Below are 14581 nucleotides of genomic sequence, written 5' to 3' on the forward strand. Positions count from 1 at the left end.
CCTGAAGGTAATCTCAAGGTGGTACTATACCCCCTCTAGACTGGCCTTAATCTACCCAAAGGCTGACCCCCTCTGTTTCAGAGGGTGTAAACATGTAGGAATGATGGTCTACATTTGGTGGGAACGTCCGAGAGTCCGTTCCTTCTGGAAACATATTTTCAATTTAATTGATAAGCTGGTGGAGGGTCAGATTCCCAGAACTCCAATGATTGCCCTCTTGAACGACCAAATCCCATTAGTGACCAAACCCCTCAGGAGATTAATTCACTTCATTCTTCTAGGAGCCAAGCTCACAGTAGCCAGAGCTTGGAAACAACAGACAGTGTCCTTCTCGGCAGCCAAAAGGAAAATATCATGAATAATGGCGCATTCTGCTAAACACAACTGATAAATTCAAAAAGACCTGGGAACCATGGGCCCAACAGATGGGAGTTGCCTCAGGGCCTCTCTCATGGCCGAGTTAATCTACTTATGAAGTAATAGGCGTTGCTCTTCTTAGGCCGCGTACACACGGGCGGATTGTCTGCCCAACTAAGTTCGTCAGACAATCCGACAGACAGTCCGTCCAACTTTTGAATGACTTGACCACACACGATGAACAGACAGTCCGCTGAAAGCTTGCGCGATGACGTGTACAGCACGTACGACGGGACTAGAAATACAACGTCCAATACACTGCAATGCAACCTTCGGCGTGTAAATCCTTTCTGAGCATGCGCCATACTTAGTCCGTCCAACTTGCCTACACACGAGCGGACTGTCCGCTGAAACCAAGTCTGGACGGACAAAATTACGGAAATTCCGAAAGACTTAGTCCGCCAGACTGTCCGCTGAAAAAGTCCGCTGAAGCCCACACACAAGCGGATTGTCCGCTGAAACACGTTTCAGTGGACTAAGTTGGACGGACAATCCTCTCGTGTGTACGCAGCCTTACTCTCCTCTTTCTGCTCACTCTGAGCTCTCCTTCTTTCTCTTTCCCTCTTTCTCATCCCTTCTGCCACCTAACCTCATTCAACCTAGAGGTTTATGGCTATAGTATTAGGTAAAGCCGTTTTGGTATGTTTTACGTTTGGTTTTATGCCACTCAAGTTGCTTCAGGTCTGTTGCTCAAGTATAATGGTAAGATTTTCCCTGGGGGGGGAGGATTGGGTTTTTGGAGAGGGGTGTGGTCCGTCCGCCCAGCACAGCTTGCTCCCATTTGGGGTGCTGGGAGGTGCAGATCTCATCCTACCCCTGTCCCAAACTCTCAGGAGAATTTCTGAATGTCACTCTTACGCTAAATTTAGGATATACTGGCCATTGTGGCTCTTTCTACATATTTCTTTAAGATTCTGAAAGCCTCTTTGTACTTGATAACGATTCAACAAGTAACATGTATGTTCTCAAAAAAAAAATAGCTTCCCTATAAATTATGGCACAAAATATAAATAATTATTGGATAACAGATCTTTTATTGGAGAACAAAATCTGCATATACATTGCTTTTATATGCTTGCAATGTAGTGATGCTAAAGGTCAAGCTTTCATCCTTGGGTGGAACTGCTTGCTTTGGGAACCTTTGCAAATCAACTAATACCTTATTTTAAGATGAGCATTTCTTTTTTTGATAGATGTGTGTTGACTTGTCTACTTCCTGGAGGGTTTCACACCTTCACCCCATAGATGCAATCTTTTCTGAATTTACACTGCTCCCAGCTGAACAGTTACTTAAATTTCCACTAAATTGAATAAATATAAAAAGCATATTTTCTCTTTTTCACTGCTTGTGTATCTCTCATTATGTATATATATATTATAGTTTCACAACACCAAAACCTAGCACCACAGACATGGTCTGGTGATACTTTTAAAGCTTGTTTCCACTTTTGCAGTTAAGTTTGAGAAAACTCCACTATTTGTTATACTGTATGTTTTCATTCACACAGCATACTTTTATTTTTTTATTTTTCATATTACTTACCTTTTACATTTTTTCGAAGGAGAAGGTGTGATGATTGATTCTAAGAATTTCTGGAAAGTCTCTAAGACTAGCCATAGACAGTTTGAATCTCGCTGGTTCCTTCTGAATCGTATACGGACAGGCGGAATGTAGCAAGTTGATCAATCTATCAACTTGGGTACAACCAGCCTGCCGGATTTATTTCCGATTCTCTCTAGCGGCTGCTATAGATGCTAACAATAATCACTGTCTTCTCCCAGCAGGGACTGCTTCCCCCACCAGTGTCTCAGCAGGAGGGATTGCCATGTCAGCACTGTCTGTGTTGATGGGGGAATTGTGCAAATAACTTTCCTACAACCCATCTATAGCCTACCTCTTTTCCCACTCAGAGGGAGCTATCCCTCATTATACATACAATTCAGGAGAGAGGTTTTTACCATGTTAACCCTTTGTTAGAACAAACAGTACTCAAATCTAGTTCACAGCCAGTAATGAAGAACTGTGAATGCAGTACAGATGTGGTTAGTTATGTTAAACATTACTCCACAGCCTGATCCTAAAAAAAGAACAAAGAGAGTTTTTGAGCAAGTAAAATGCACTTAAAAAGGTAACCAGCAATTTTATATATTTTTTTTATAAATTATTCTATGTTAATGAGAACATGTAACAAATATAATATATACAAAATATACCAATTTGGCTGCAGAAGTGGAAATACAATTTAGGGGTTTATGCAGATTAAACAGCAGAAGAAAATGCCCAAACTTCTAGCAGAAATAGATTACCGTAGCATACAGAACACTACTATCGAGCATATTGTACACGCATTTAGATGCATTTGTGTTTATAAGCATTTTCCACTAAACTAGAAAAATGTACACTTAAAAATTCCTGACGCGCCTAAATGTCGTGTTTACTGGGGTTTTTTTTCGGCCAGTAAACGTTCCTCTACAAGTACGCCCTTAAATGCAAAAATGTTCATGGACACACGCCAAACGCCTGTATAAGCAGCATTTTTTTTAGTGTGCATGCAACCTTAGTCATCTGACTGCACACTGCTGCTCTCCATCACAGTTTTAACAGTAGATTTCGTACAAAGTTGTGGCCTACTCTATGTAGAAATTCAGTGGATAAGAATAAAGGGTTTGTAACCCTAAAATAAAATAAAAAAATGGATCCTGTTCCTTTAAAGCATGTTAAACAGCACAGCACAGTTGTGCTGTGTAATTTTGCCCTTTGTATCACCTAAAATACCTGGCTGATCCTGCCTGGTTCTGCCTTTTCCCCCTTTACACTAATCACGGTTTATTATGGCTGCTAAGCCCTGACACCGTGGTCAGTTCTCATGCCTCAGTCATCCACAGCTCTGCTCTTGCCCCTCCCTACCTGCCTGTCAGCTCATGTGTCTGTGAGCCTCCCCCTCGCTGCTATTAGTAATAAAGTACATCTTAAAAAAACTATCACTGCCAGCCACTCTTTTATGCAGCTATAACACGGTGTAAATATTTGTGGAAAATTAAGCTTCTAAATACCATTTCCAAAGATCTTCAGGCCAGTCACATGACTCCTAGCCACTCTGGGCTACAGCGGGAGGGGCTGTGTGGTCAGCACAGCAGTCACGTGACCTCCCTGGCTGACATCAGAGGAAGAGCTCAGACCCTCCTGCTGTATCCTGTACACCGGAGTAGAAGAGCGGCAGGGAGTCACGCGACTGGCCTGAAGATCTCTGGAAAATGGTATTTAGAGGCTTTGTTTTCCACAAATTTTTACACAGCTTGTTATGGCTGCATAAAAGAGGGGCTGCCAGTAACAGTTGTTTTAGAAAGGTTACAAACACTTTAAAGTGTACTGTATGTAAACCTTAATAATTAACATCTCCTATTTGCTCCCCTTTAGCTTGCTAAATATACCATTGGAAGGATTTTATTTTTGACACAGATCCAGTTCTGTTTCATGCATGCTGCAGTGCTGTATAGTGTAAGCTGCGTTAGCAACCCTTCCCAGTTCTCCTCTGAAAAACAGAGCACATCATCCTTATGTTATGGAAATGAAGGGAGAGGGAAGTGATCTGTAGTCCTGACCTATTTCCTGTCCCGAAGTGAAAGCACTGCTGCCCTGTTGATACTGTATAGTGGTCAACCTAGCACAGAAATTGGCATGATTAGAAGGTAAAAATAAAGCAATAGAATGTCAGAATAAATAAACTATTGCAGCCACTACATCTATGGACTGGTAAGCTGCAAATGATTACATTTTATTTCTTGGGTTTACATACTTTACTTTAAGTTCTGCATATTAAACAGTGATACCTTGGTGCATGAACGCTTCTGTTCACGAACAACTTGGTTCGTGAACAGAAGAGTTCACAAAAATTTGCTTCGGTACACAAACTCCACTTCAGTTCCCGAACGCGAGCCGCGGCCATCTTCCCTGCTCTGACACGTTCATATTGAGAAGAGCAGTGCAAGATGAGTCTTAAGCGAACCAGTCCACTCAGATAGGGGTTTCTGCCCCCTGACTACCATGAGTGTGGGCTCACTTGAATGAGTATCATGGAAAAACCGTTCATATGAATTCTACAACTTTATCATGCCCTCAGATCTTTTCCTGGATGCACAGTGCTTTTTTCTGTCATTCAAATTGGGGTTTGGGATCGTTTCAAACAAAGATTAAAGAGGAGCTTTTGTTTCTTTTTTTTGTTTGTTTTCTTTTTACATATACACATGGTCAGCTTAATGTAAAAGACCATATGTAATATATGTTTAAAATCCACTTTTTTTTTTTTTTTTTCTTACATTTCATAATTTTATATATGAACAAAAAAATATTCAGAAGGATTCGCTAGTATACGTTGAACCCTATGGGAAAATTTCGCAACCAATTTGGTTCGCGACCAGAGTCGTTTCATGAATTAAGTTTGTGAACCGAGGTATCACTGTACTAGTATAAAAAAAAAGCAATTAAGCGAGGAGTTGTAACTGGAAAATATACTTTTTGTGCATTTTATTCCTAGACAAAGTTTAAAATGAACTGACAATGAATATGTATAAGAAGTCTGATGACTTATTAATGAGTGTTTAATTACCAGGAACAGCAAGATAATGCGTTTTGTAATCTTGCTTCTGAATAGAATTACCATGTTGCCAAGGCTGAGCGTATTGGAAGTGGAATGGCAGCATCATAAGATCTCACTGGTTTCTGAAATGAGTTGGAATTCCTATTTCCAGTGATGTCACTACATATGAGAGGCGTGACGACACATGAACATACAGGGGCTAGATTATACTTTGTAGGTGTGGCTGAATAATGATATGGCAGGGAATGAGCAGCAGGTGCAGCACTCAGAACAGGAGAACCACTGTTGGATCATTAATTGAATCCACGAGTGTGTGCTCTGGCTTAGTTGTGCTCCAACTATTGCAAATGCTTTAGGATCAAGTGAAAGAGCCGGCACCTCCAAATCCATATGAATTATTTTTTAGTTACATGACAAGAGTATAAAAAGGGGTTAACGCATTTCGGTAGGTAGTCTTGATCGCAGCATCAGTGCTGTGATCAAGGCTACCTGCCAAAACACTGTATATGGTTTTGCTTGGTGAATGTGGTGAAGCTGCACTTTGTAAAGAATACCCAATCAGGTGCAAGGGGAGATAAAAACACATTCTTGCTTGTGAATGATCGGATTTTGGGTTGAAGGGGGGGGGGGGGGTTGTGGCATTATTCTGACAATGATTTCTGCATTGTCCAGTCTACACTGCAAATGATGATCAAGTGTCACAAATGTAATTCAATTCCTCCTGATTTGTTTTCCTGAAAAATCATCAGCTTTGCATTAGTGGTAATACTACATTTGCATTTGTATGCCCTGTTTGGACTTCCTTATTGGTATTTATTCTTGGCTGCACTTCTCCTATTCCCAGTAAAGAACTCTATATCAATGCAGGTTTTCAGTCTCCTTCTAAAACTTTAGCTACAAAATCTTTCAGGACACAAACCATTTCCTTATTTTTTTTTCAGATGCTGAGCTAAAGAATGCAATTTACCAGACACGGACAGACATATTTATGCTGTTAACCACCTTACTGAGAAAAATTGGTCCCGCTGTTATAATTCGTATCACAGAAGCTGTGGCAAAACACGGGAATGCATTCTTTGGTAAGACTTGTTATTTTCTACACTGGTCATATCATTGTTCATTTTATTAGATTTGAAAAAAAAACATTTTGTATTTGCACTTATGCCTTAACTATATTTGTTGGTATTTACCTCCTTTATAGATGTGCGTATGGGCTAAACTAACATTTCTAAACCTTTTTTAACTTGGAGGAACCCTTGAAATCGCTTCCTCTGGTCTCAGGGAACCTCCGACAATAATGCTTTATACATTAGTCATCCCAGGGCAGCATGCTCCTTACATTGGTGATCAGTGGGAAAATGCCCATTCTATTGTTGGTCAGTGGGAAGTGTTCCTTACATTGGTGGTCAATGGGAAGAATGTTCCTTACATTGGTGGTCAATGGGAAGAATGTTCTTTACATTGGTGGTCAATGGGAAGAATGTTCTTTACATTGGTGATCAGTGGGAAGAATGTTCTTTACATTGGTAATCAGTGGGGAAATGCCCCTTCTATTGATGGTCAGTGGGAAGTGTTCCTTACATTGGTGATCAGTGGGAAGAATGTTCTTTACATTGGTGGTCAGTGGGAAGAATGTTCTTTACGTTGTTGGTCAGTGGGAAAAGTGTGCCTTACATTGGTGGTCAGTGGGAACAGTGTTCCTTACAGTGCCTTGAAAAAGTATTCCTACCCCTTGAAATGTTCCACATTTTTGTCATGTTACAACCAAAACGTAAATGTATATTATTGGGATTTTTTGTGATAGACCAACACACAGTGGCACATAATTGATAATTTGAAGACAAATGATAAATGGTTTTCAATTGTTTTTACAGATAGGGCGGCACAGTGGTGTAGTGGTTAGCACTCTCTCTCACCTAGCAGTAAGAAGCGTCGCTGGTTCGAATCCCAACCACGACACTACCTGCTGGAGTTTGAATGTTCTCCCTGTGCCTGCGTGGGTTTCCTCCGGATACTCCGGTTTCCTCCCACAATCCAAAGACATGCAGGTAGGTTAATTGGCCCCTGTCCAAAATTGGCCCTAGTATAAGAATGCAGGCCTTGTATTGTGGGGACTGATGTGAGTGTGCAATGTACAGGGATAGGGACAATTGTAGACACTCAGGTTGAACTGGATGGACTCTTTATTCAACCTAACTACCTATTAAAACCTACCTATGATACATATCTGAAAGTGTAGTGTGCATTTGTATTCGGCCCACTTTACTCTGATATCCCTGACTAAAATCTAGTAGAACCAACTGCCTTCAGAAGTCACCTAACTAGTAAATAGAATCCAGCTGTGTGTAATTTAATCTCCGAAGACCAAGGAACGCACCAGACAGGTCAGGGATAAAGTTGTGGAGATGTTTAAAACAAGGTTAGGTTGTTTTTTTTTAAAAAAATCCCAAGCTTTTAACATCTCACAGAGCACTGTTCAATCCATCAAGGAAAATGGAAAGAGTATGGCACAACTGCAAACCTAAAGCGCCTAAACATAGGCTCCCACCTAAACTGACAGGCTGGGCAAGGAGAGCATTAATCAGAGAAGTAGCCAAGAGGCCCATGGTAATTCTGGAGGAGCTGCAGAGATCCACAGCTCAGGTGGGAGAATTTGTGCACAGGACAACTATTAGTTGTGCACTCCACAAATCTGGTCCTTATGGAAGAGTGGCAAGAAGAAAACCATTGTTGAAATAAATCTATAAGAAGTCCCATTTGCAGTTTGTGAGAAGCCATGGGGGGGGACACCGCAAACACGTGGAAATGGGTGCTCTGGTTAGATGAGACCAAAATTGAACTTTGTGGCCTAAAAGCAAAACTATGTTTGGCAGAAAACTACCACTGCACCCTGAACACACCATTCCCACCATGAAACATGATGGTGGCAGCATCCTGTTGTGGGGATGCTTTTCTTTAGCAGGGACAGATAAGCTGGTCAGAGATGATGGTAAGATGGATGGCGCCAAATACAGTACAATCTTAGAAGAAAACCTGTTAGGGTCTGCAAACAACTTGAGACTGGGGCAGAGGTTCACCTTCCAGCAGGACAACGACCATAAACATACAGCCAGAGCTACAACTAAATGGTTTCGATCAAAGCATATTCATGTGTTTGAATGACCCAGTCAAAGTCCAGAACTAAATCCAATTAAGAATCCATGGCAAGACTTGAAAATTGCTGTTCAGACACACACTATCCAATATGACAAAGCTTGAGCTATTTTATTACTATTAGAATGGGCAAAAAGTCACTCTCTAGATGTGCAAAGCTGGTAGAGACATACCCAAAAAGACTTGCAGCTGTAATTTCAGTGAAAGGTGGTTCTACAAAGTATTGACACAAGGGGGGGGCTGAATACAAATGTACGTCACACTTTTCAGATATTTCTTTGTAAACAAAAATTGAAAACCATTTATTATTTTCCTTTCACTTCACAATTATGTGCCACTTTGTGTTGGTCTATCACATAAAATCCCAAAAACATATATTTGTTTTTGGTTTTAACATGACAAAATGTAGAACACTTCAAGTGGTATGCATACTTTTTCAAGGCACTGTACATTGGTGGTCTGTGGGACAGTGTTTCCTACATTGGAGGTCAGTGGGAAGGACTAAGAACTTTGTTTAACCACTTGCAGACCGGACCAATTTGCTGGTCAAAGACCAGACCCCTTTTTGCGATTCGGCACTGCGTCGCTTTAACTGACAATTGCGCGGTCGTGCGACGTGGCTCCCAAACAAAATTGACGTCCTTTTTTTCCCACAAATAGAGCTTTCTTTTGGTGGTATTTGATCACCCCTGCGGTTTTTATTTTTTGCACTATAACCAAAAATAGAGCGACAATTTTGAAAAAAACGCATTATTTTTTACTTTTTGTTATAATAAATATCCCCCAAAAATATATAAAAAAACTTTTTTTTCCCTCAGTTTAGGCCGATACGTATTCTTCTACATATTTCTGGTAAAAAAAATCGCAATAAGCGATTGATTGGTTTGCGCAAAAGTTATAGCGTTTACAAAATAGGGATAGTTTTATAGCATTTTTATTAATAATTTTTTTTTTTTTTTTTTTTACTAGTAATGGCGGCGATCAGCGATTTTTTTATTGTGACTGCGACATTGTGGGGGACCCATTGGACATTTTTGACACATTTTTGGGACCATTGTCATTTATACAGTATTCACTGCTATATAAATGCAGTGATTCCTGTGTAAATGACACTGGCAGTGAAAGGGTTAACCAGTGGGTGGCAGTGTAGGGGTTAAGTGTTCCTAGGGGTGTGTTACTAACTGTGGGGGGGTTGGGCTTTCATTTAGTGTACACTGATCTCTGCTCCAATCACATGGAGCAGAGATCAGCGTCACTAGTTGCTAGGCAGAATGGAGAAATGTTTACACAGCATTTCCTCCATTCGGCCGCTCCGTGAGACAATCGCGGGGATGCCCGCGGCGATCGAGTCCGCGGGTCCCGCGACCGGACTCACGGGGGTCCCGACCAGCGCAGGAGCGCTCCGCCGGCGGCGCTCCCCCGATGGCAGGGCGGCATTGAATATTGGACGTACCTGTACGCCAATATGCCTGCCCGTGCCATTCTGTCTACGTACATCGTCGTGTGCGCTGGTCAGGAAGTGGTTAAAGGCTGTGCTGCTGCCGGTGTAAGAAGAAAAATATCGGGGCTGCCTTGCGTCACACGGGTGTCAGAAACGTGGCAGAATTACTAACCTTCTATACTTGCTCCATGTCCTTGATACAGAATTAAAGCCAAAGCCTCAACCGGGCAGCCGATCGACCAGGTCTTTTTATAAAGATAGGTTAGAATTAGGTACCTGCAAATGCTTACCAACACAGGTTTCCTTCAAACAAGTTTAGAGCAGGTTTTTAGTCAGTTACAAATCCAGTTGTTCTACCATTGTGGTCAAGAATATTCTTTATGCATTGGCAAAGTTTTGTGTTTGCTTCTGTGAAAGTGAACAAATTAAGAAACACCCACACTCAGGAAAAACAAACTCTAAATAATAATATATGCAACTGCTGTCTGTTGTGTCAAAAGACATAAACCAATAAACAATTATTTTCAGATAGCGCTTGCTATACCAGAAACTAATAATATCCAAACAATTGCAACATACTATGAATGCCACTGAAGTTATAGTGATAATGCTATTAGTGCAAGTGTGAGCAAAAATTTAAATTTTATATAATTAAAGTGACATAACAAAATGTCAAAATGCAAAAACAGTCCTTGAGTGCTCCGTGCCTCGTTCCCAGGGTCCCCACCTGTGGGTTTCACCACGTGTGTTAGCGTATTCTCGCCACACTCACTAGATGTCGGTTACTTAGTGGCCTTATAGCAAGGAAAGTCAGCAAAGCTTGGTTTCCTGGTGCCTGGTTTCCACGAATTCAGTGTGATATAGCAGATGAGAAATAAGCAGAGATAGCCTCTCATAGTGTAAAATCCTTAGGTTTACTGTAAAATAACAATATAAAAATCGCAATGTAAAGCGTCACTGTGTAATTGCAAATGGCCCTCTAGTAGTGTAGAAACGGTAGATGGGGCCAATTTACCTGGCTTGCGTTTCACTCACTCGGCTGGTAACGATGCACAGGAGCATCAGCTTGACGCGTTTCATCAACAGACGAAGTTGTCATCTCACACTTTTTACAATTTTGTTTCAGTGAAAAGGCACTCAATCATTATTTAATGACAAACCATATGTAATGCTTCACTGACTTGAACCTATTTTGGTTAGTTTAGTAAAAGAGTAGACTGTATCCATGAATGAGGTAAAGCTATGCAATCATGTGTGAACAGTAAAGCCCCTTTCACACTGATGCATTGTGGTTTGCCCTCACCACGGAGCAGAGCAGGTTTGGTGCAGCTTAACTGCACTTTCCAGTTGACTTCTATTATGTCTTGCATTTTTGGTGTGCTGTCTGAAAGCTATGAGAAAGCACAGCTAACCCACGCTAAACCTGAGGGTACACTGGGCTGCTCCATGGTGTGGGCAAAACTGTACCACATCAGTCTAAAAGGGGGCCTAACTAATCCTGTTTTTTGTTTTTTTTTACCCCGTTGGACATGTTTTGGTGTTCTTTGCCAAGCAAATTTTCACTTAGGCCTCTTTCACACGGACGATCCGTTCAGGTCCACCTGTCAGTTTTTTAGGCGGACCTGAACGGATGCTCCATAGAGGTCTATGGAGCGTCGGATGTCAGCGGTGACATGTCCACTGACATCCGACCTGCTCCTATCTGAAAAAGTTTGGAGGAAAAACCTACTTTTCCATCCATGATCGGATCAGGTGACGACTGACTCTGCGGTCCGTGGTCATCCAATGTCCCATAGGGGAGAGCATCGCTCTGAGAGGGGAGACAGGCGCTCTGACAGGTCCGTCCCTGCACAGTGTGCAGAGACAGACCTGTCATTTGCCTGCTCAGCAGGGATCGACGTAGTGATGCCCGCTGAGCAAGGGGATGTCCATGGAGCGGATCATCACAAATCCGTCCCGTGTGAAAGAGGCCTTAGCTTCACCTCCTTCACTGAGTTAAAATAAAAGTATGTGTGTTCTTTTTTTTTTTCTTTTTTTAATAATCATACGTGGTGAGGGAAACAAGTATTTGATCCCCTGGCGATTTTGTATTTTTGCCCACTGACAAAGAAAAGATCAGTCTAAAATTTTAATGGTAGGTTTATTTTAACAGTGAGACAGAATAACAACAATATCCAGAAAAACGCATTTCAAAAAGTTATAAATGGATTTGCATTTTAATGAGTGAAATAAGTATTTAATTTCCTATCAATCAGCAAGATTTCTGATTTTATACAGGTAACAAGCTGAGATTATGAGCACATTCTTAAAGGGAGTGCTCGTAATCTCAGCTTGTTACCTGTATAAAAGACACCTGTTCACAGAAGCAATCATTTAGATTCCAATCTCTCCACCATGGCCAAGACCAAAGAGCTGTCCAAGCATGTCAGGGAGAAGATTGTAGACCTAAGCAAGGCTGGAATGGGCTACAAGACCATTGCCAGCATCTTGAGAGAGTGACAACGGTTTGTGTGCGTTTTTTCGCAAATGGAAATAACACAAAATAACTGTCCATTTCCCCTTGCTAGTCCCCCCTGCTGAAGAAAGCATATGTACAGGCTCATCTGAGGTTTGCTCATGAACATCTGAATGATGTAAAGGAGAACTGAATGAAGGTGTTGTGATCAGATGAGACCAAAATCAAGCTCTTTGGCATCAACTCAACTCCCCATGTTTGGAGGAGTAATGCTGCTTATGACCCCAAGAACACCAACCCCCACCCTCAAACGTGGAAGTGGATATATTATGGTTTGGGGGTGTTTTTCTGCTAAAGGGACAGAACAACTTCACCGCATCAAAGGGACGATGGAAGGGGTTATACACTGTCAAATCTGGGGTGAGAACCTCCTTCCCTCAGCCAGGGCATTGGAAATGGGTCATGGGTAGGTATTCCAGCATGACAATGACCCAAAACACACAGCCAAGACAACAAAGGAGTGGCTCAAGAAGAAGCACATTAAGGTCATGGAGTGGCCTAGCTAGTCTCCAGACCTTAATCCCATATAAAATATGTGGAGGGAGCTGAAGGTTCCAGTTAGCAAACAGCCTCAAAACTTTATTGACTTGGAGAGGATCTGCAAAGAGGAGTGGGACAAAATCCCTCCTGAGATGTGTGCAAACCTGGTTGCTGGCTACAAGGAACATCTGACTTCTGTGATTGCCAACTAGGGTTTTTCCATCTAAGAAGTTACTAAGAAGTACTTTTGAGAAGGGGGTCAAATACTTATTTCACTCGTTAAAATGCAAATCAATTTATAACTTTTTTGAAATGTGTTTTTCTGGATTTTCTTTATTCTGTCTCTCACTGTTGAAATAAACCTATCATTAAAATTATAGACCGGCCATTTCTATGTCAGTGGACAAACGTACAAAATCAGCAGGGGATCAAATACTTTTTTCCTTCACTCTACCTAGGTGGATGCAGCATCAGTGCAGCGCCTCTAACACAGAGAACCAAGTGATCAACCACCGCAGATTGTTCGGTTCTCACATCTCCCCGAGCAGAGAGCTGGTGACTATCAGTCTGGGCTGTGAAGGGGGGCGTGTGCAGCCACCTCAGGTTCTCAGGGGCTCATTGAGAGGCTGAGCCAGGTGCCAGTCCAGGCATGTGGGCGGATCCCAACTCTATTGTCGCGATCTTGGCCGAGGATTGCACCGGCTCTGTGGCGTCAGCGCAAAGCGGACTTCAGCCTGCTGTCATTTGAAAACGGGTCACAGGAGTGCAGAACGAACTAAACTCCTATGAAGGAGCTTTGGCTGTACTTCTCTAAGGGAAAATGCACTTTGCAAAACATGCTATGCTCCTTTAATAAATTCAAAGTGTATCGAATTTAAGAGCAATTACATTTTTTATAACTATTGAGGAAACGAATGGCTTCATATTAGAAATGTTATACAAGAATGAAGGATGAGGACAATATTTGCTGCTTGCAAAACAGGCAGCCCTGTTTTTATCAGAATTCATTCGAGGCTCTTGTTTGATAATGTGTATTTTCCTAACTATTTGTTTTTTTCCTCTAGACTTGATGTCGGAGTGTGTAGCATTAGCTGGAAGCCACCCCAATCTTTATTCTACCAGCTTGCAGTTTCTGTCAGTTCTTCTTGCAGAAGAAGGAAATCATCGCCTTCATGAGTCACAGACAAGTACACCACTGCATTTACTTTTAGATGGAAATCTAAAAATAGGGAATAACCTGTGCAAAATCATTTTACAGGTCAGTGTTTGTTGTGAGAAATGCTTTGAGTGCTGTTCATACAGTGTGAAGGTGTATAAATGTAATTGATAAGTAGCTACCACTTGTAGTAATCATTGTGCTAAAATTGCCTCTTGTATAGTCCTGTGTCAGTGGACACTCGCCTGTAGCGGTTTATGAGCTCTATTAGCTGCCCTGAGGTCAGAGCCCATCCAGAGATGCATGAAACCTGCACTCCGTATATAACAGGGTACAAAAACAATTCAACACAGAATTGATGCCAATAGAACATATGATGTTGTCCCATGATAATAGCCCATTTAGTAGAAGAGCTACTGCAACAGGGGAGAGAGAGCATGAGAGGGGGTTGGAATCGGAGAAAGATCTCACTCCTGTGATAAAGATGATCTGTAATATTTGGGCCTCACTTGGCAACATCCTAGGAATCTTCAGACCAGGCTTCATGAGTTAATTAAATGGCCTACACCTACAGTGGATATAAGAAGTCTACACACTCCAGGTTTCTGTGATGTAAAAAAAAAAATGAGACAAAGATAAATAATTTCAGAACTTAAGCAATCACATTCAAACTCATGTTAAATAGGAGTCAGTTCACACCTGTTATTGTTTAAAGTGCCTCTGATTAAGCCCAAATAAAGGTCAGCTGTTCTAGTAGGTCTTTCCTGACATTTTCTTAGTCGCATCCTACAGCAAAAGCCTTGGTCCACAGAGAATTTCCA

The 14581-nt window shown here is 41.6% G+C and overlaps 1 protein-coding gene across 1 annotated transcript in view; it reads left to right on the forward strand.

The window, feature by feature from the left end:
- RTTN (rotatin) overlaps positions 1–14581 on the forward strand; it is a 314933-nt gene that overhangs the window by 251628 nt on the left and 48724 nt on the right. The window contains exons 40-41 of the mRNA XM_077492379.1: positions 5957–6094; positions 13669–13862. Of these exons, the coding sequence (XP_077348505.1) occupies positions 5957–6094; positions 13669–13862 (332 nt within the window). The remainder of the gene's footprint in view (positions 1–5956; positions 6095–13668; positions 13863–14581) is intronic.

The sequence above is a fragment of the Lithobates pipiens genome, unplaced genomic scaffold (genome assembly GCF_037356315.1).
Source record: "Lithobates pipiens isolate NorthernLeopardFrog02 unplaced genomic scaffold, aLitPip1_a1.2 Scaffold_19, whole genome shotgun sequence".
In the NCBI taxonomy this organism is placed as follows: Eukaryota; Metazoa; Chordata; class Amphibia; order Anura; family Ranidae; genus Lithobates; species Lithobates pipiens.